Genomic DNA, 17116 nt, shown 5'->3' on the forward strand with positions numbered 1-17116 from the left:
CAAGCTTCTTAACGCACGTTTTGGAATGCCAATGCATTATCAATGGGCCGCCTGTGACGGCGCAATGTGTCGTCTTTGGACCTCAATGAATGTCAATGAGTGACCGTGGAAGGCGCATAATTACGTCGCTGGCGTCCCGCGACGGCATTCGGTGCCGTCGTGGGGTTCTGACAAAAAGTCAACCGGCTACGTTTTCGGAGTGAGACTGTGTTGTAAAAACACAGCGCTCATGTGGAGGACTCCTTTTAACGCGGTTTCACAAATCACAGATTAGGACTTATATGGCCTAACAAAACTTTTCAGTCGTGTGATTTGCTTTCGCTGTAATCCTCTGTAATCAAGTGGAAAGCTTGTATGTAAGAATGCACTGATTATTTAGTCACTAGCTCTTGTTAATACTTTTCTTTGGTTCAATATGTATTTAAAAAAGAAAACACAGACACACTTAATTCCTTTCCCCTTTCAAAATGTCCAAAATAGTACTACTTTTGTGCAGCATTCTTTTATGTCAAAGTTGGGCATTAATTTACGGTGGGGAAAATGGAGATATGAGGTTTCTGCCTGACAGCAATGGTTATGTAAACTGTCCTCCACGCGCCATATAACTTTGTCTGATTCATGGTGTCATAAAGTCTTTTATGTTTTATCGATTGGTAGTTATTTCAGATCTTCATTAGGGATGGCTGCCGCATAATAACAACAACATATAGGACCGTTGCTCATTTAGTGTCCATTACGCTAAAACGCCATTTGTCAATTGTAAAGCGTGAAGCGTGAAGTGCTTCGTGCGGGAAGGAGAGGAAGGATTCATATTGCTAAAGGCAGGATCGATGGGGCCAGCAACGTGCAAGAGCTGTAGTCTATTCTCCTCACGGAGGGTCAAGGCCTCTTATTGTCAAGAGTGAGTCTCAGTGATCACAACAAACGCTTGCCTAATTGATTCAGATTGATCTGTCACCCACCCCACACACACAGGTGCACATACAAACACACACACACACACACACACACGCACGCACACGCACGTTTGTATTACTATACATATGAGAACATTTCAGGAACGACAATTTTATGAATGCTTTCCTCCCCCCCCTTTCTTTTGCCATTTTTGACCCTAAACCTTAAAGCCAAAAATAACAGAGCTACAAGCTCACGACGGGTTAACTTGTTGTGATAAATGGTGCATTTATATAGCGCTTTTATCCAAAGCGCTTTACATAGCACCAACCTGCTCATTGGGAGCAATTAGGGGTTCAGCGTCTTGCTCAAGGACACTTTCGACACCGACTCTGGGGGAGCCCGGGATCGAACTGCCTTCCGGCCTCCCTATACCGGCCACTCTACCCCTGAGCCACTGCAGTGATGACTGGTACAGCTGCACTGGATTCAACAAAGTATAAATCAGGCATATAATCTTTTCCTAATTACAATACAAGCATCTAAGAATATATTTTAACCATAAAAACAAATATTTCCCTTGTGAGGATCAGGAAAAAGGCCCTCACAATGCATATTTCTCTAATTCTTCTATATGTGTGGGGACATTTGGCCCTCACAAATATAGTATCACACACACACACGCACACACACACACACACACACACACACACACACGCACACACACACACACACACACACACACACACACACGCGCGCGCGCCAAGGCTGTAATAAAGGCTGGTGGGAAGTGAGTTTGGAGGCATGAATGCATCTTTTAAAGCCAGGAACAGCAGCAAGGACACCAGAAATAATGGGGAAAGAATCGCATGACCTCCGAGTATCTCAAAAAGACCCACATGCGCATACAGTAGACCAGTCTTTTACGTTGCTTTGCCTTTCATATTAATGGAGAGGTCATGACAAGGAATACAAGAATGCTGGCCCTAAAACACGCTCGCCCCGGGTCAAATCCGGCGACCTCGGAACGGTCGCCACCAGATATTCCTAAACGTAACCTCAGTAAAACTATGCCTAAACATAACCTTATTCCTAAAGTTAACCGCAGTAAAACTATGTCTAAACAACTGCAGTAACGTGAGCCGCCGGCCGCGAACCCCTGGTAAAGTGAGCCCCTGTGCGAATTTTGTTGCGCATTAACTAGTGTAATTACAGTAGAAACAAGTCCAGCGCTTGGGCTAATTGTACGAGTGGTGATTCCAGTTCTCATCAAACATAAACCGTGGAGATTATTTAGTCACCCAGTAATCAGCCATCAAAGAGCTTTGTACGAGCTCTTGTTTTATTGGATCTTGTTTATTTGATACTTATTTCTGTTTTAGCTCTTGCTCATTTGATTTTCCTATTTGTCTCATCCGTTTAAGAAAGTAGCTGATATATGGCACTTTTACCTTAGCGCTAGGTATACTCTTAGTTGCTTGTTTTAGAAGAGAATGCACTTAAGACTGGTGATTAGTAGTTTTCTGTATGTTGAATGCACTTACTGTAAGTCGCTTTGGGTAAAAGCTGGCTAAATGACTGTAATGTAATGTAATCAAAAGGTGATGAAGAAGAGAACCACCCATGGTGACAGAGAGGTAAAAAATAGTTAAATTCTTTAATAAAAAATACATTTATAAATTCGGCAGCATGAACTTCTCTTGCACATAGTTCCATCAACCCGGGAAGGAGGAGAAAATACAACGAAAACCAACTGTACAACAGGCATTAAAACAAACAACAAGGAGATACTTCAAATGAGAAGAGGCGAACTTCGAGATCGGACAATGGAACAATCGACCGTAAACAACATGGACAGTTAGGGACAAAACAGAACTCACAAAACAAAAAAACATTTTATTTTTGTTCTTTCTTTTCATCAGATTTTCCGACACCAGAATAGGAGAACGTGGGTTTGGATTGATCCTTAAAACAACACAAGGTTCACTTCCGTCCTTCTAGTACGTCTACAGCAGCGTGGTATGAAAACAAACAAGAACAAAATCACATGGCCAGACTGGGGAGGCAGCGTCCATTAAGCACTGTCACTAAAGCATCAGCTTTTCCCAACATAAGCCACGTCCCCTGATCAGATCCTATAGGGCTTGATAGACTTTATTGCGTGCAGTGTCGTGCACCTAAAATAGTTGCGTCGGCGTGTGGTGAACTTGTAAATAGTCTATTTCTGGTGAGCGCAAACACATCTGGCTTATAGTGGGACTACCGGTAAATGAAAAGGGGACCATGGATCAGTGCACACGGTACAGCTCCACAATACACCACAGAGGCAGACGGCACCACAGAAACACTGTTTAACTCAACAACACGTAAAGTGGACGTCGTTTTTTCCCTGTGCATCGGGGTACCGTATTACATGGCGATACAGCGACAGACGCACTGCATTCACTACTGGATGGCATTGACTGGTTTACAGATTGTACACACTGTGTACAATCAGGATAGGAAAGGAAAGGAAAGGGGGGAAAAAACGGTTTTAAGAGGGTGCATTTTTTCTGTGTTCAAACACAACTTTGGGGACCTCCTCTCGATGGCTCTGGCCTAATCCTTCATGAACGCCAGACACCTGGGTTACTTGGCACAGATTCCACGTTGTAGGTGCTTATAGAAACATGCGAGGTTTCGGACCATTTCTCCGACCTCACATGCGGTTCAGGGCGACAGGTCCTCGCGAACAGATGGAGGAGACGGCTTGGTTTGGAACGCAGCCAAAGCGTCTGCATGTGGGACAGCAAGTAGCCGATCAGAAACACTCTGGGCGTATTCTAATCCAATGGTTCTCAAAGTGGGGTCCATGGGGGGGGGTTCCAGGGGGTCCCCAGCAAACGTAGTTAATGAAACATCACAATAATGTTTAACCACTTAATCCATTTATATGTTGCATAAAAAATAGCAGATCTATAAGCTCACAGCGCGTCACTTTTTGCCACGCTGCAAGCTTGTACATCTGTTATTTTTTGACTTTTTTTTTTAAATCTTGAAAGTCTAAATCTAAATCTAGATTTTTGAAAATAAATAAAAATAATACTCAAATCTTTGCTTCTGGGGGTCCCTGGAACAACATGTTTTGAGATGGGGGTCTGCGGCCAAGTAGATATAATCTTGGGGGTCCTTGACATGAAAAACTTTGAGCACCACTGATATAGCAACATAAACTGTTTAGGATTTAGAAGACATTTTTGGAATCGGTCTTAATGGGTTAAAACCTATATGCACTGACCGGACAAGTGTTCACTACTGATGGGCACACTGACAGAATATGATGGAAAATACACCCAAGGCTGACGCCTCATCCCCCTCTGTAATTTATTGCCTCCGAAAAGCTGCTGACCAAAAGTTCACCCTTGTGATTTTTAAGTGGATTCTAAGTATTATGGAGGAGTCCGTGTACACGTCTTGACACCGCTGCCAGCGTAGTCGAAACCACATGCACAAAAATACAAAGTCGGCAGGAGCGTTTTCAGCTGATGTCGTGTGGGCAAAGTGCTTAGACGGAAGGAACAAGTTGAGAGTTCATCGGGGACATGGGAAGTTTCCGCTGACAAACAAGAGGACTTTTTCTTTTCTCTGCCCATTATTGTTCATACTGTTTTACGTTCACACGTAGTTCTCAATTCAAGGGGACCACGTTAAAATAATTTAATAGACAACAAGAACAGTATTTTTTCTTTCTTCCTCGTTGGCTCAAAAAAAGTTCTAAAATAAAATATATTAAAAAATAAAAGAGACATAAGGAGAAAATGATAAAATAAAAACAATATTTTGTGCATTACATTATTTGCCGCAAATGTACAGTATAAACTCAAAACATCTCTTTATACATAATATCTTTATACTTTAGACTCTGTGCATAACAATTCTCCGTTCTGTATTCTGGGATATATTTATAAATCAAATAAGTCTTCTAGAGTTTAGAACTTAAAAGACAACTTAAAACTTGGACAAGCTGCATCCCTCTCTTTTAATTTCTCCATTTGATCCAGGTCAACATTGGGACAATGACCTTTGAACCCTACAGTAGTTTAGAGGCCATAGGTTGAGCAGTAATAAGGATACGAACCAACATTTCTTAGCAAACTCCCCAAAACAAAGTGTCAAACATTAACCAGATATATATAATAAAAAAAAAAGAAACGTGAGAACTTTGACTGTGGGGTCATCTCAAATTTTAAACTTAACCACTTAAGCCTTATTTTATACTTTAAACAATTGTGAAAATAGTCCATCTACAAGCTCCAAAGTTTGTAGAGCTGCCATTTTTTTAAAGCAAAGTTTTACTTTGGTAGAATATTTTCAGATTTTCTTTTTTTCAGAAATCATCAAGCTCCAATATTAGCTGTCCTGGGGAACTACTGGTAGCACTGGCATCAACGGTATCCATGCCTCCATTTTCTATATTTATTCTCATATTACTACGTCAGTACTAGTGGTGTGCATCTCTCCCGATACGTTATCTAGAAGCATTGGCTATGACATGATTCAGGGCCGATGCATTTTAATACAGAACGATTCGATTCAAATACAAAACGCTTTGATGCGATTTGATACGATACAATCCAATAATGAGTTTTCTAACATTTGCTTAACCCATTAAGACCGGGGAAAGCATCTGTGTGTCATTTTTAGATTCCTTTGGCTATTCAAAAATAGCAGATATACAAGCTCATAGCGCAGCACAGAGTGTCCCGGCGAGTTGTAAGCTTGTCGATCGGCTATTTTCAGCCAAAAGCTTTCCTCACAATAACAGAAAACAGAAAAGACACTAGAGCCGTGAGGCACTCCCGTCAACCCTATAGGGTTTAAGTGCCTTGGATATAAGATCAGATAATAGAACCTCATTCTAGATTTGTGGCTGGAAAACGAATCCATGGATTCCTCTTCCCCCGACATCTTCCAAACTTTAGGTGTGATGGTTACGCTCTGTGCTCTGTCCGCGCCGTTTGTTTACCTCGCAGCGCTTTCCTTAAAGTTTAAATTCCTATAGTGAGCGGGTTGAGTTTATTTTGACACAAAAGTGGTGGTACACAGTTAAAATCCTGAGCGTTAACTTAACTCTGAGAGTGCACAAATGTAGCCAAATGGCCTCTCTCGGAGTAACAAATGGATAAATTAACACTGAGGATTTTTCCGTGTAGAGCTCCCCAGAGCTGCCAGTGCTGAAGGTTGACCTTTCTTAACATCCTCTCGAGGTACGAATGTTCCAATGTTGTTTCTTTTTAGAGTCGTTTTTTTAAAGTAGAAATACTGTATTAATTGAACTTTTCAGTCAAACAACTTCCATCATGTGATTGACCTTGTAAGAGCTGCTACTTTCTGACACTTAGTGGAGAAACTGAACAAAGTGCTACTATCTTGTGCTTTTCAACTCAACGTCAGGCTTTACTCATAATGAGGAAAATAGGGATTTAACCATTTAAGCCATATTTTATACTCTTGTACTTTGTTCACTTTTTTAAAGGTTTTCGTACATGCTTGCCTTGTGGATCTATTTCGCAATTTTTTGAAAACATATTGCCTATAAATGACATTTCCCTAAAATAGGGAAGCCAGTTTGAAAGTGGTTAAGTGACACCTCATTCTTCAATGTCGTCAACAACATAAAAGGAAAACGATGCTCCTTAGTTGGTCAACAGTGTTAACTGCGGCAGTGATAATTCCAGTGAGCGGGATGCCAGTGAACGGAACAGGTGCCATCGTTATAGCACAATTAATCTGTGGGCATCTGTTGGGGGTATAAAAGTGCCCTCAACCAAAGCGGTAAGAAATAAGGTCAGCACTAGATGACCAAATGACCCTGAATGCAGAAGCTTGCCATAAAGGTACATGTTTTTTTGGGGGGAAAAACAACAGAGTTCCTAGAGTATCTTTAACTTCCTAAACTTTTCAACCACTTAAGCCTTATTATACTTACAAAAAGAGTGAAAACAGCCCATCTACAAGCTCATAATGCATTGCATCGTGACACGTTGTGAGCTTTTAGATGGGCTTTTTTTTTACGTTTTAGAAACATTTTGAATTTAGATGTTTTATATATATATATATATATATATATTAATTTATTTTTTTAAGAAAAACTTTGCCTAGAATGACATATAGCTGACCAAACAATAGCGACACCACGTCAGAGGTGGTTCATAGTTCTACAGTAACCCATAGCTTCCCTGCCGAGACCGAAAAACAGAAGATGTGTCCTTGTGGCATGCGGCTGACGAGAATCTCTAGACCAATCACCATGAATTGTGTGCCTGCCGGTTCCATATAAACATGCTTCAATCTTCCACACTGATGTCCCATGTCTGCTGACAGGAGGACCGTGTGTGTCTGACAAGTAAAAAAAAAAAGAGGGAGGGATGGGAGCAGACTCCATCCATCCGTTTACCATGACCGATCGATGAGGATAGTTTAGTTGAGAAAACAGCCGTTGCTAGTACAGATGTTCATTATCGCCTGCGAAGAGAAAAATAAGACAGATTCAAATTAGATGTGATGCTAAACAAAGTATGGCACCCAGTATACAGTAGTGACAGAAAATACATTCAGAATTTCAACTCTAGGAGTCATTCTTTTAAATAGAACGTTGCCGTCGGGTGGAAAACACGATTTAAAGTAGTGAAAATAGCCAATCTACAAGCTCAAAACGTCTCGCACCGTGAGCTTGTAGATCTGCTATTTTCACTAATTTTGCGACACTCTTGTATGATTGCGAACGCTCCACTTGGTCGGAGGCGCGGCTTCGCCGCGCCTCCGACCAAGTGGAGCTTACTATGTAACCCTGCTCAGGTTGTGTGTCTGTCTGTCTGTCTGTCTGTCTGTGTTCATGCTCTCATTGGCTCACACCCCCATGTGACTCACATGCGTGCACTGCCTGTAAGCAGCCACCCGAGTGCGCCAGAGTGCAGGAATTTAGACAATGCTCTCATTACAATGCACAACAGCCTGCAACACACACACACACACACACACACACACACACACACACACACACACACACACACACACACACACACACACACACACACACACACACACACACACACACACACACACACACACACACACACACACACACACACACACACACACACACACACAATGTTCTCTCCCCATCACGGTGAAATAACACGGATTACAAGTCCGTAAATACACAATATTTTTGAGCTGCGTTCGCTTCCAGCGTTCGCGTGTCTTACTTGTGTAATAGGGCATTAATTTACGTAAAACTTTAAAAAGCTGAAATATAGAGTTACGAGGTTTCTGCCCGACGGCGTTGATAATTTGTTATAACTGCCTTAGTGCATGTGTATCGATGCTTAGCCCAATTTTACTTTATTCTCTGATATAAATATTCTTTAGCTCATTAGTTCATCCAAATTGTTTTATTATTTAATTGATACTTTCACGAAACTGCTGCTGGAAAGAGTTAGGATTAGGAAATTGGTTGGATCTGAGCAGTGGTGGAAAAAGTACTGAAATGTTTTGCTTTTAGTAAAAGTACAAAAGTATTGGCATCAAAGTATACTTAAAGTACCAAAAGTAAAAGTACTAATTATGCAGAATATTCCATTTCACAATTTTTTCAAATGTGTGAGAATACCTTTGAAAGTAACAGATCTATAAGCTCACAACACGTCGCATTGCGACACATTGTGAGCTTGATACTGATATATAGGAACTACGTAATTTCCATCGCTACCAAGCCGGAACACAGTCTATTTGATTGATCATCACAATAAACATACTCTGAAAATGCACGCGGCCCACCCAGTGGTCGGCTGGGTGGGCCAACGACGCAGATCCAGAAAAAGGTTGGAAACCCACCCTGGCATAGACATAAACAGCTGAGGCGTACTTTTTCAGCTCGTTTATCACATTGAGACCTGAGGCCCATTCTACAAACGCCTTCTAAATCAGTAGTTCTCACACTTTAACCCATTAAGACCGGGAAAGCATCCGTGTGTCATTTTTAGATTATTTTGGCTGATCAAAAATAGCAGATATACAAGCTCATAGCGCGGCACTCGGTGCCGCGCTATGAGCTTGTAGATCTGCTATTTTTTTTAAATCTTGAAAATGTTTAAGCCAACATTTGTTACTCAAATCTTTGCTTCTGGGGGGTCCCTGGAACAAAATATATATATATTCTTTCAAAAATATTTTCAGGTCTAAAATATTCAAAAAATAACTAGATATACAAGCTTGCAGCGCGGCACGAGGTGCGTGCCACACTGTGAGCTTGTATATCTGCTATTTTTTTATTTAATCTAAAATGACACAGATGCTTTTCCCAGTTTGAATGGGTTATAATGTTCTATATTGGAGAGGGTAGCAATTAGCAGCAGTTAAAGAGCAGCGCCCGAAGCTCATCTGCAATGGAAAAGGGCAAAATAATTAAACATCCTGGGACGGTTTGTCTGGTAAACTGGTCGTTTCGATTCCTTCAAACGACGTGTAAGGAAATATTTACCACAGGTCAGTGTCTGGAGGGCAGATCATTATAGGAGAACATTTCAGATACACAGCAGACGCATCAGGTGCTCCTGTTATGTGTGCCTTGTACTTTGCAGTGGTGGAAAGTAACCAAGTACATTTACTTAAGTACAGGTTTGAGGTACTTTTACTTTTACTTCACTACATCTCAGAGGCAAACATTGTACTTTTTACTCCACTACAATTATTAGTAAACTTTAGTTACTAGTTACTTATTTTTTTTAAATGCTTTAACCACTTCAGCCCTTTTTATTTGAAAATGCATTTGAAAATAGCTGATCTACAAGCTCCACAAGCTCCACAAGCTCAGTGAGCTGGTAGATCTGCTATTTTCAATAGATTTTTATACATTTGAAACCTGTCAAATGGGGCATTCTGCATAATGAGTACATTCAAGTACATTTTGATGCCAATACTTTTACTCAAGTAAAAGTTGAATTCTGGACTTTTACTTTTAACAGAGTATTTCTACATTGCAGTATTGATACTTTTGTAAGTAAAAAATGTGAGTACTTTTACCACCACTGGTACTGTGTGTACACTGTAAGATACAGCGAGTCAGGTTTAAGCCATTGTATCTGTTGGTGCAGCGGTTGGAACTAAAGCTGTCGTGGGTAGATGGATGCTTATTGCTTGCCATTAAAAAGGTGGTTAAAAAAAAGGAAAGTCTCACTGTTCAAGACACTGGGCTTTAGTGTGGAGATCGATATAACTCATAGTTTAGCCCATTAAGACCGGGAAAGCCTATACGTTGTTATACATTTAACCCATTAAGACCTGAGACCGATTCTACACATGTCTTCTAGGGGTGTGCCGATATATCGTCCCGCGATATATCGCGATACGTTTTCGTGACGATATGTATCGTTTTGGGGAAAAAAAAATATATATATATTTTTTTTACAATAATAATAATCAGGCATGCAAACAGCCCTGAGGTGAAAAGGGTGACAACATTTTGTTTTTTTTCGGGTCAGGTGTCACACTATTGCCCTATTTGGATTCAAAACGGCTATTGTAGTTGAAAAGCTACAAGTTTGCGTCTGAATAATGCAAAAACAGAATTATTTGTTTGCTTTTTTCTCCCCCATATATTTTCATAATAAAAAAGTGCGTATCGTATCGAAATCGTGAGCCAAATATCGTATCGTATCGTTTGGTGAAATTAGTGTATCGGCACACCCCTAATAATGTCTTCTAAATCCTGTTTTTTTAAACAGTTCTCTGAAAAAAACGTATGTTGGTTTCGTGGTTCTCAAACTTTTTCATGTCAAGGACCTCCAAAATGATATGTATTTGGCCACGGACCCCCATCTCAAAATTGAGATTGGAGTTATAAACATACGTATATATATATTCAAAGATTTGCTCAGATTGTCAAGATTTTTCAAAAATAGCAAAGCTCGTATTGAGCTTGTAGATCTGCTATTTTTGAATAGCCTAAGTGTAAAATAATGCTTTTTTAACTCAAATCTAAAAATGACAGATATGCGTCCCCGGATTGAATGGGTCAATACCGGAAAGCATCTGTGTCGTTTTAGATGTTGCTATGTATATAGGGGAAAAAAACTAAACAATATTGAATAACAAATAGAAGATTTTCTGAAAACTTAGGTTAGGATTTAGAATCTAAATTTTAGATGTTTTAAATGGGCCTCAGGTATAAATGGGTTAGAGCAGTGGTTCTCAACCTGCGGTCTAGGGACCTCTATCCTCTCTCTCTTCTCACCGAAACGCCAAAATGATGGAGCGCCCACGGGAATAAAAATGAATGTGTGAATGAATAAAGCTGATTGTGATTCTTAGGGGTCCTTCAGGGGGTCCCCAGCTAAATGATTGATGGTTAGGAACCAAATAGAGCTTCACGGGTCTGTAACTCTCTGAGTGAACACATATTTGTTTTTTTTTGTGGTACAAATGGGCCCTTACAGGTCCACTTGGTTCCATTTGCACACTCCTTTTAGCTCAAATGTCTGGCTGTAGCTTGTGCTGTTTACATTTTTGTCTAATAAAGTATTCAATCAATCAATCAATCAAACACCGGCAATCTTATTATTTTGGCCATGACCCACACTTAATGACCATACAGTAGCTGAGAGTAGGAAGGAAGGAAGACGGCTCTGTACATCGGGAGCTTTGCCTTCTGGTTCAGCTCTCTTTTCGTCACAACAGAGTATGCTTATTTTAATGATCAATTCATCGATAGCGTTATGGCTTGGATTGATGGAACCAACGTAGTATACTTTAAGTTCCTATTTGTCACAAGGAAAACAACATTTTCAAGATTTTAAAGGAAAATACTATAGAACAAAATAAAACTGGCACATCCGCTGGACGGCAAGGTGCAGGACCAACAGTGGATCAATATAAGAAATAATAGAAGTCCGCACACTGTAACTTTACGAGAAGCTCCCAGGCGAAACGTTAATCTACAAATAAAGCCTAGACTGGGAGCTTCTTGTAAAGTTACAGTGCAGACTTCTATTATTTATTTTAAAGAAAAATACGTCATTTAAAAAAATCTTTTTATATTGTGATTATCATTCAAATCGTAGTGTATTTGGGGGCCCACACTTGCAATACCCTCGCAGCCCGCAGGTTGGGATTCACACGTTTAGCGCAGGGGTCTTCAACAGGGTGTCCGGGACCCCTAGGGGGTCCTCAGAGTTACTAAGGGGTCCACCAAATCTTTGTGTGATAGGATTATTAATTTTTTTTTACATTAACCATTGATCCCTATTCTGAGGAGAACTACAAGCTCACAGAGCTCGGCAAAGAGGTGAAAGTACAGAGTGAAAGGTCAAGTATTTACGGTTTAAGTGGTTAAATGTCTGAAACATTAACATACACTGGTGATAGTGCCGTCAAATAAGTTTATGAAATCTATGAAAAGGCTTAATCTGCAACACAATTTTATGCAATATTGGGGGACGGTCCCTGCTTCATCTCTCTCTCAGATAGGGAGTCCTTGGGCTGGGAAAAAAAAAACGTTGAAGACACCTGGTTTAGAGAACACCGGAGAGAAAAGACAAAAAAACACCCAAAATAAAAACAGTAATACCTCTGCCTAGCAGTGGAACCGTAGTTATCCAGCAGCTGCGTACACGCCACCTCCAAGTTCCACTCACACATCTCTAGCAGCTTCAGACACTCCGCCCTGCTCTTCAGACCGAGGCAGAACAACTGTTCCACCTGGGAAAGAGGGAGGAAAGGAGAGAGGAGGGGGGGGGGGGCAGGGTAGACGAAAGGGAGATTGGATTTGGGCCGGGGCGTCACGCAGGGATAGACAGAGGGGGGGGGGGTGGGTAGGTCGGGCAGAGAGACAAAAGAAATACAAAGTTTAGGAGGAGCGAGTACAATGCACATTACAAAGGGGGGGGGGGGGCGGATTTGCACGGAGCAGCGCGTTCGTTTCGCTGGGATTTGTTTTGGCGCGACACACCGCCAGATGCAAATAACCTCAGCTAACTTTGCAACGACTGCGTGCGTAAGCATTTTGTAGTTCTGTTAGACAAACAAGTGTGTGTGTGTGTGTGTGTGTGTGTGTGTGTGTGTGTGTGCGTGCGGGTCAAGATTTCGTGAGCTTGTAGATCGGCAATTTTCAAACGGCCGGTGTATATACGTAGGGTTAAAGGAGTAGTTCACCGAAAAATTTCTTATTTTCCTTGAATTGTTGCCTTGAAGACTCAAGACTCGGCCGGTCATCAAGGTATTGGCTCAGGAATGCGACAAAAACTAAAGAAATCTCCATGAGTTCAAGGCTTCATGGGGTTTGTAGTTGATAGAAAATAAGTAATGTTTTTTGGGTGAACTACTCCTTTAAAAGTGGTTAAACTAATTTAGCTGGGGACCCCCCTCAAGGACCCCCTGGGGGTCCCCCCCCAGACCCCAACTTTGAGAACCACTGCTGCAAATCACCGACAGATGTGTGAGCCTGCAGTGGTGTAAACATTAAACATTAGAAGCTCCATGTTAAGGCGGCGCATCATTACCATATGCTCCTATAAAAGGTCTTTACTTTGATGTAATGCAAAGATAAACTACAACACTGTTTATTACAGTCTGCCTTAAGTACGGTATGCACTGCAAATGTGTTTTATTGCATTCAGCGGTGTTACTTCTTTATTAGCGTGGGGGTAACGTGGTTGCTATAATGATTGCACCTGTTCTATCGTTGCTAGGGGGCAGAAACCTTGTATCTCCATATTTCATCTGGGCCGCGGACCCCCCACCCCACCCCCATCTCAAAATACTTTGTTCCAGGGACCCCCAGAAGTAAAGATTGGAGTTAAAAATGTTTGCTTTATAAAGAATATATTCAAAGATTTTCACAATTATTCAAAAATAGCAGATCTACAAGCTCGTAGCGCGGCACTCGGTGCCGCGCTACGAGCTTGTAGATCTGCTATTTTTGAATAGCCAAGGTGTAAAATAATGCTTTTTAGCTCAAATCTAAAAATGACACAGATACGTTCCCGATCTCAATGGGTTAATGGGCTATTTTATACTTTATATTTTTTATACTTTATATATGCCACTATCATAGTGACGGTGGCGCGCAAAAGTGGTGAAAATAGCCGATCTACAAGCTCACGCATAGCGACCCGACACGTTCTGAGCTTGTACAGTAGATCAGTGGTTTTCCAACCTTTTTCATGCCAAGGACCCCTAAATTGATATACATTTGGCCGCGGACCCCCATCTGCATATGATTTGTGCCAGGGAGTCCCAGAGGCAAAGATTTGAGTTAAAATGTTTGCTTCAAAAATTTATGCATATTCAAAGATATGCACATATTTTCAAGATTTTTCAGAGTGCCGCGCTATGAGCTTGTATATCTGCTATTTTTGAATAGCCAAAGCTAAGTGGTTAAAATGATTGTGACGCTATGTTAACTAATTCCGCTGGGGACCCCCTGGTACTCCCCCAAGGACCACTGGTTGAGAACCACTGCACTAGATCATTATTTTCACTATTTCAGATTTTTTTAGGTGGACAATCTTTGCCTACACTACAGTATAATAACAAAGCCCAAAATATAGGGACGCCTGGATGGAAGTGGTTAAGTCTGTCTGTGGGTTTGATAAATATTTAACGTTATATTTATATAATAAATATTTATTGAATGAAAAGTATTCACAAGAGCTCGTGAATAAGTAATAACCACACTGGAGTCGCTGGAACATTTCCATTTCCTGAAAGGTAACGGTTTTGGAGGCTTACGAGGTTTTCCCCCCCGACAGGGAACAGCGACTTATATCTACCAGAGATTGATCGGTCTGCTGTTTTGCCACAGAATGTACACGAGTCGCGTGTCACATCCAACCAGCTTCAAACCAGTAGTTTCTCAATCTTTTTCGTGCCAAGGACCCCCAAATTTGATGTGTATTTGGCCGCGGACCCCTCCATCTGAAAATGTTTTGTGCCAGGGACCCCCAGAAGAGGAGATTTATGTTAAAAAGAAAAGAAAAATCGTAATTATTCAAAAGTTTCCAAACTTTTTCGATATTTTTCAAAAGTTTGCAGCACGGCACAAAGTGACACGCTGCGATCTTGTAGATCTGCTATTTTTTTAATAGCCAACTAAAGGGATACAGTGGTTAAAATAATTCTGATGCTACATTAACTACTTCAGCTGGGGAGCCCCTCGATTTTCTAGGTTTTGTTGATGTAATTATTGTTGCTTTATTTGGCCATTTCATTTTTTTTTTGTAGCCAGCGTTTAATTTCCTGTCTGGCATTTTTGTATATTTATTTATTTGTTTGGGCTATGCATGTAATTAGTTTATCTTGCGAGGTGCTTTGAAGCGCTGGTTTCACTATACATTATAGAGAACAGGCACTGGAACATTTTGACGTTGTGGCAGTGTCTGAGTGTGGCACATATAATCTGGCTTCAGTACCTTGAGGTAATGCACAGCTTTCTGGATGCTCCAGTTGTGGTTCTGGAGGGCGGCCTGGCACTCCTCGATTGTCACACCGTGGACCGCTTCCTGCACCTAAAAAAAAGACACGCCCAGAGTGGTCAATGCGTGCTTGAAGTTCACACTGACGAAGCCTGGATCGTCTTCATCGGCTGTGGCTCAGGAGGTTGAACAGGTCGTCCAATGATCCATGGGTCGGCAGTTCCGAACACTCCAGGCTCCTCCTGTCCACATGTCGAAGTGTCCTTGGCAGTGGTGGAAAAAGTACTCAAATGTTTTACTTAATTAAAAGTATCAATACTGCACTGTAGAAGTACTCTGTTACAAGTAAAAGTCCGGAATTCTAAATTTACTTGAGTAAAAGTACAGAAGTATTGGTATCAAAATGTACTTAAAGTACCAAAAGTAAAAGTACAATTCTTTTTGAAAATAGCCGATCTACAAGCTCACAACGCGTCGCAAAGCGACGCGTTGTGAGCTTGTAGATCGGCTATTTTCAAATAGCCTAGGTACAAAATAGGGCTAAAGTGGTTAATATATGTTTCGTAATATCATAATTTATATCTGAAAAGTAACTAGTAACTAAAGTTTTCAAATAAATGTAGTGGAGTAAAAGTACAATATTTGCCTCTGAGATGTAGTTGAGTAGAAGTAAAAGTATAGACAATTGGAAATACTCAAGTAAAGTACAAATACCTCAATTTTACTTAAGTACAGTACTTAAGTAAATGTACTTAGTTACTTTCCACCACTGGTCCTTGGGCAAGACACTAAACCCTACATTTCCTCCAATGAGTCGGTCGGCGCTAGCTTGCCACCGTTGGTGTGTGAATGTGGGAAAAGCGAGGACGCTGGCGTCGAGTGTTCGCCGCTTCCTCCCGCCCAACGCTCCCCGCTGACACTCCAGCCCATAGGAGTACAAGCAATGACCAATATATTCACCCTCTCCGCCCAACTTCCCTCCCCCGAACAAAGCCGGATGCACCACGGTGGATTCGAACCCTCAACCTTCGTGGTGGTGGGCAGGGACTTTACCACTGCGCCATCCGAGCGCAGTGGTAATGGCTGTAATGTGCTGTAATGTGGTTACCGTGGTGCTGTCTACTGGTTAATTGTAACAGATAGTTTCCATGATTTTAAATCACTTCAGCTGTACAGTGTGTACTCACAATCTTTCTTTCTTTCTTGCTCAAATGGCGGTAATTATGGACAATGACGCCAATGAGACCCATAATACACATATCTCCATATCTCAAGCAGACAGTCATAAAACACCTGAGCAGAGCAACGTAGGCTCTGTGTGACCTCTGTCCTCACATAAACCTTACATTTTACAAGCACCATTAAAGGACGACTTCACCCATTTTCAACCTATCTTCATACAATTGGTCCTCACTACTGCTCATGATATAATGGTGCAATTTTTTTCTACTCACTCTGTGTCTCATAGGAGGGCTGTGGACACTTCAGAAACACGCCTACCAGTGACATCATCGTTAGAACGTTTTTGGGGTTATTTTTTCAAACAAGATTTCAACTATTTCATTTAGATTTATATTAAGGCGAGAATAATTGCTTCCATTATAGCATGCTAACTTTCCAGGAAGAGAAAGCCTGTAGTTTCTGTTAGCTTGTATTCCCCATCGATGATGTCACTGGTAGGCAGGTTTCTGAAGGGTTCACAGCCCTCCTCTAAGACAGAGTGAGAAGACAAAAATGGTGCCATTATAATTAGTGGGGACCATGTGAAG

The 17116-nt window shown here is 41.2% G+C and overlaps 1 protein-coding gene across 3 annotated transcripts in view; it reads right to left on the reverse strand.

The window, feature by feature from the left end:
• Positions 1–2585: 2585 nt before the first annotated feature.
• LOC308094463 (activated CDC42 kinase 1-like) overlaps positions 2586–17116 on the reverse strand; it is a 146036-nt gene continuing 131505 nt past the window's right edge. For all 3 annotated transcript variants that reach the window (XM_080441128.1, XM_080441127.1, XM_080441126.1), the window contains 3 exons: positions 15345–15440; positions 12503–12633; positions 2586–7401 (listed from right to left, as the gene is read on the reverse strand). In XM_080441128.1, the coding sequence (XP_080297254.1) occupies positions 7395–7401; positions 12503–12633; positions 15345–15440 (234 nt within the window). In that variant the 3' untranslated portion in view covers positions 2586–7394. The remainder of the gene's footprint in view (positions 7402–12502; positions 12634–15344; positions 15441–17116) is intronic.

The sequence above is a fragment of the Gymnoscopelus braueri genome, assembly GCF_963280865.1.
Source record: "Gymnoscopelus braueri genome assembly, chromosome: 10".
Lineage (NCBI taxonomy): Eukaryota > Metazoa > Chordata > Actinopteri > Myctophiformes > Myctophidae > Gymnoscopelus > Gymnoscopelus braueri.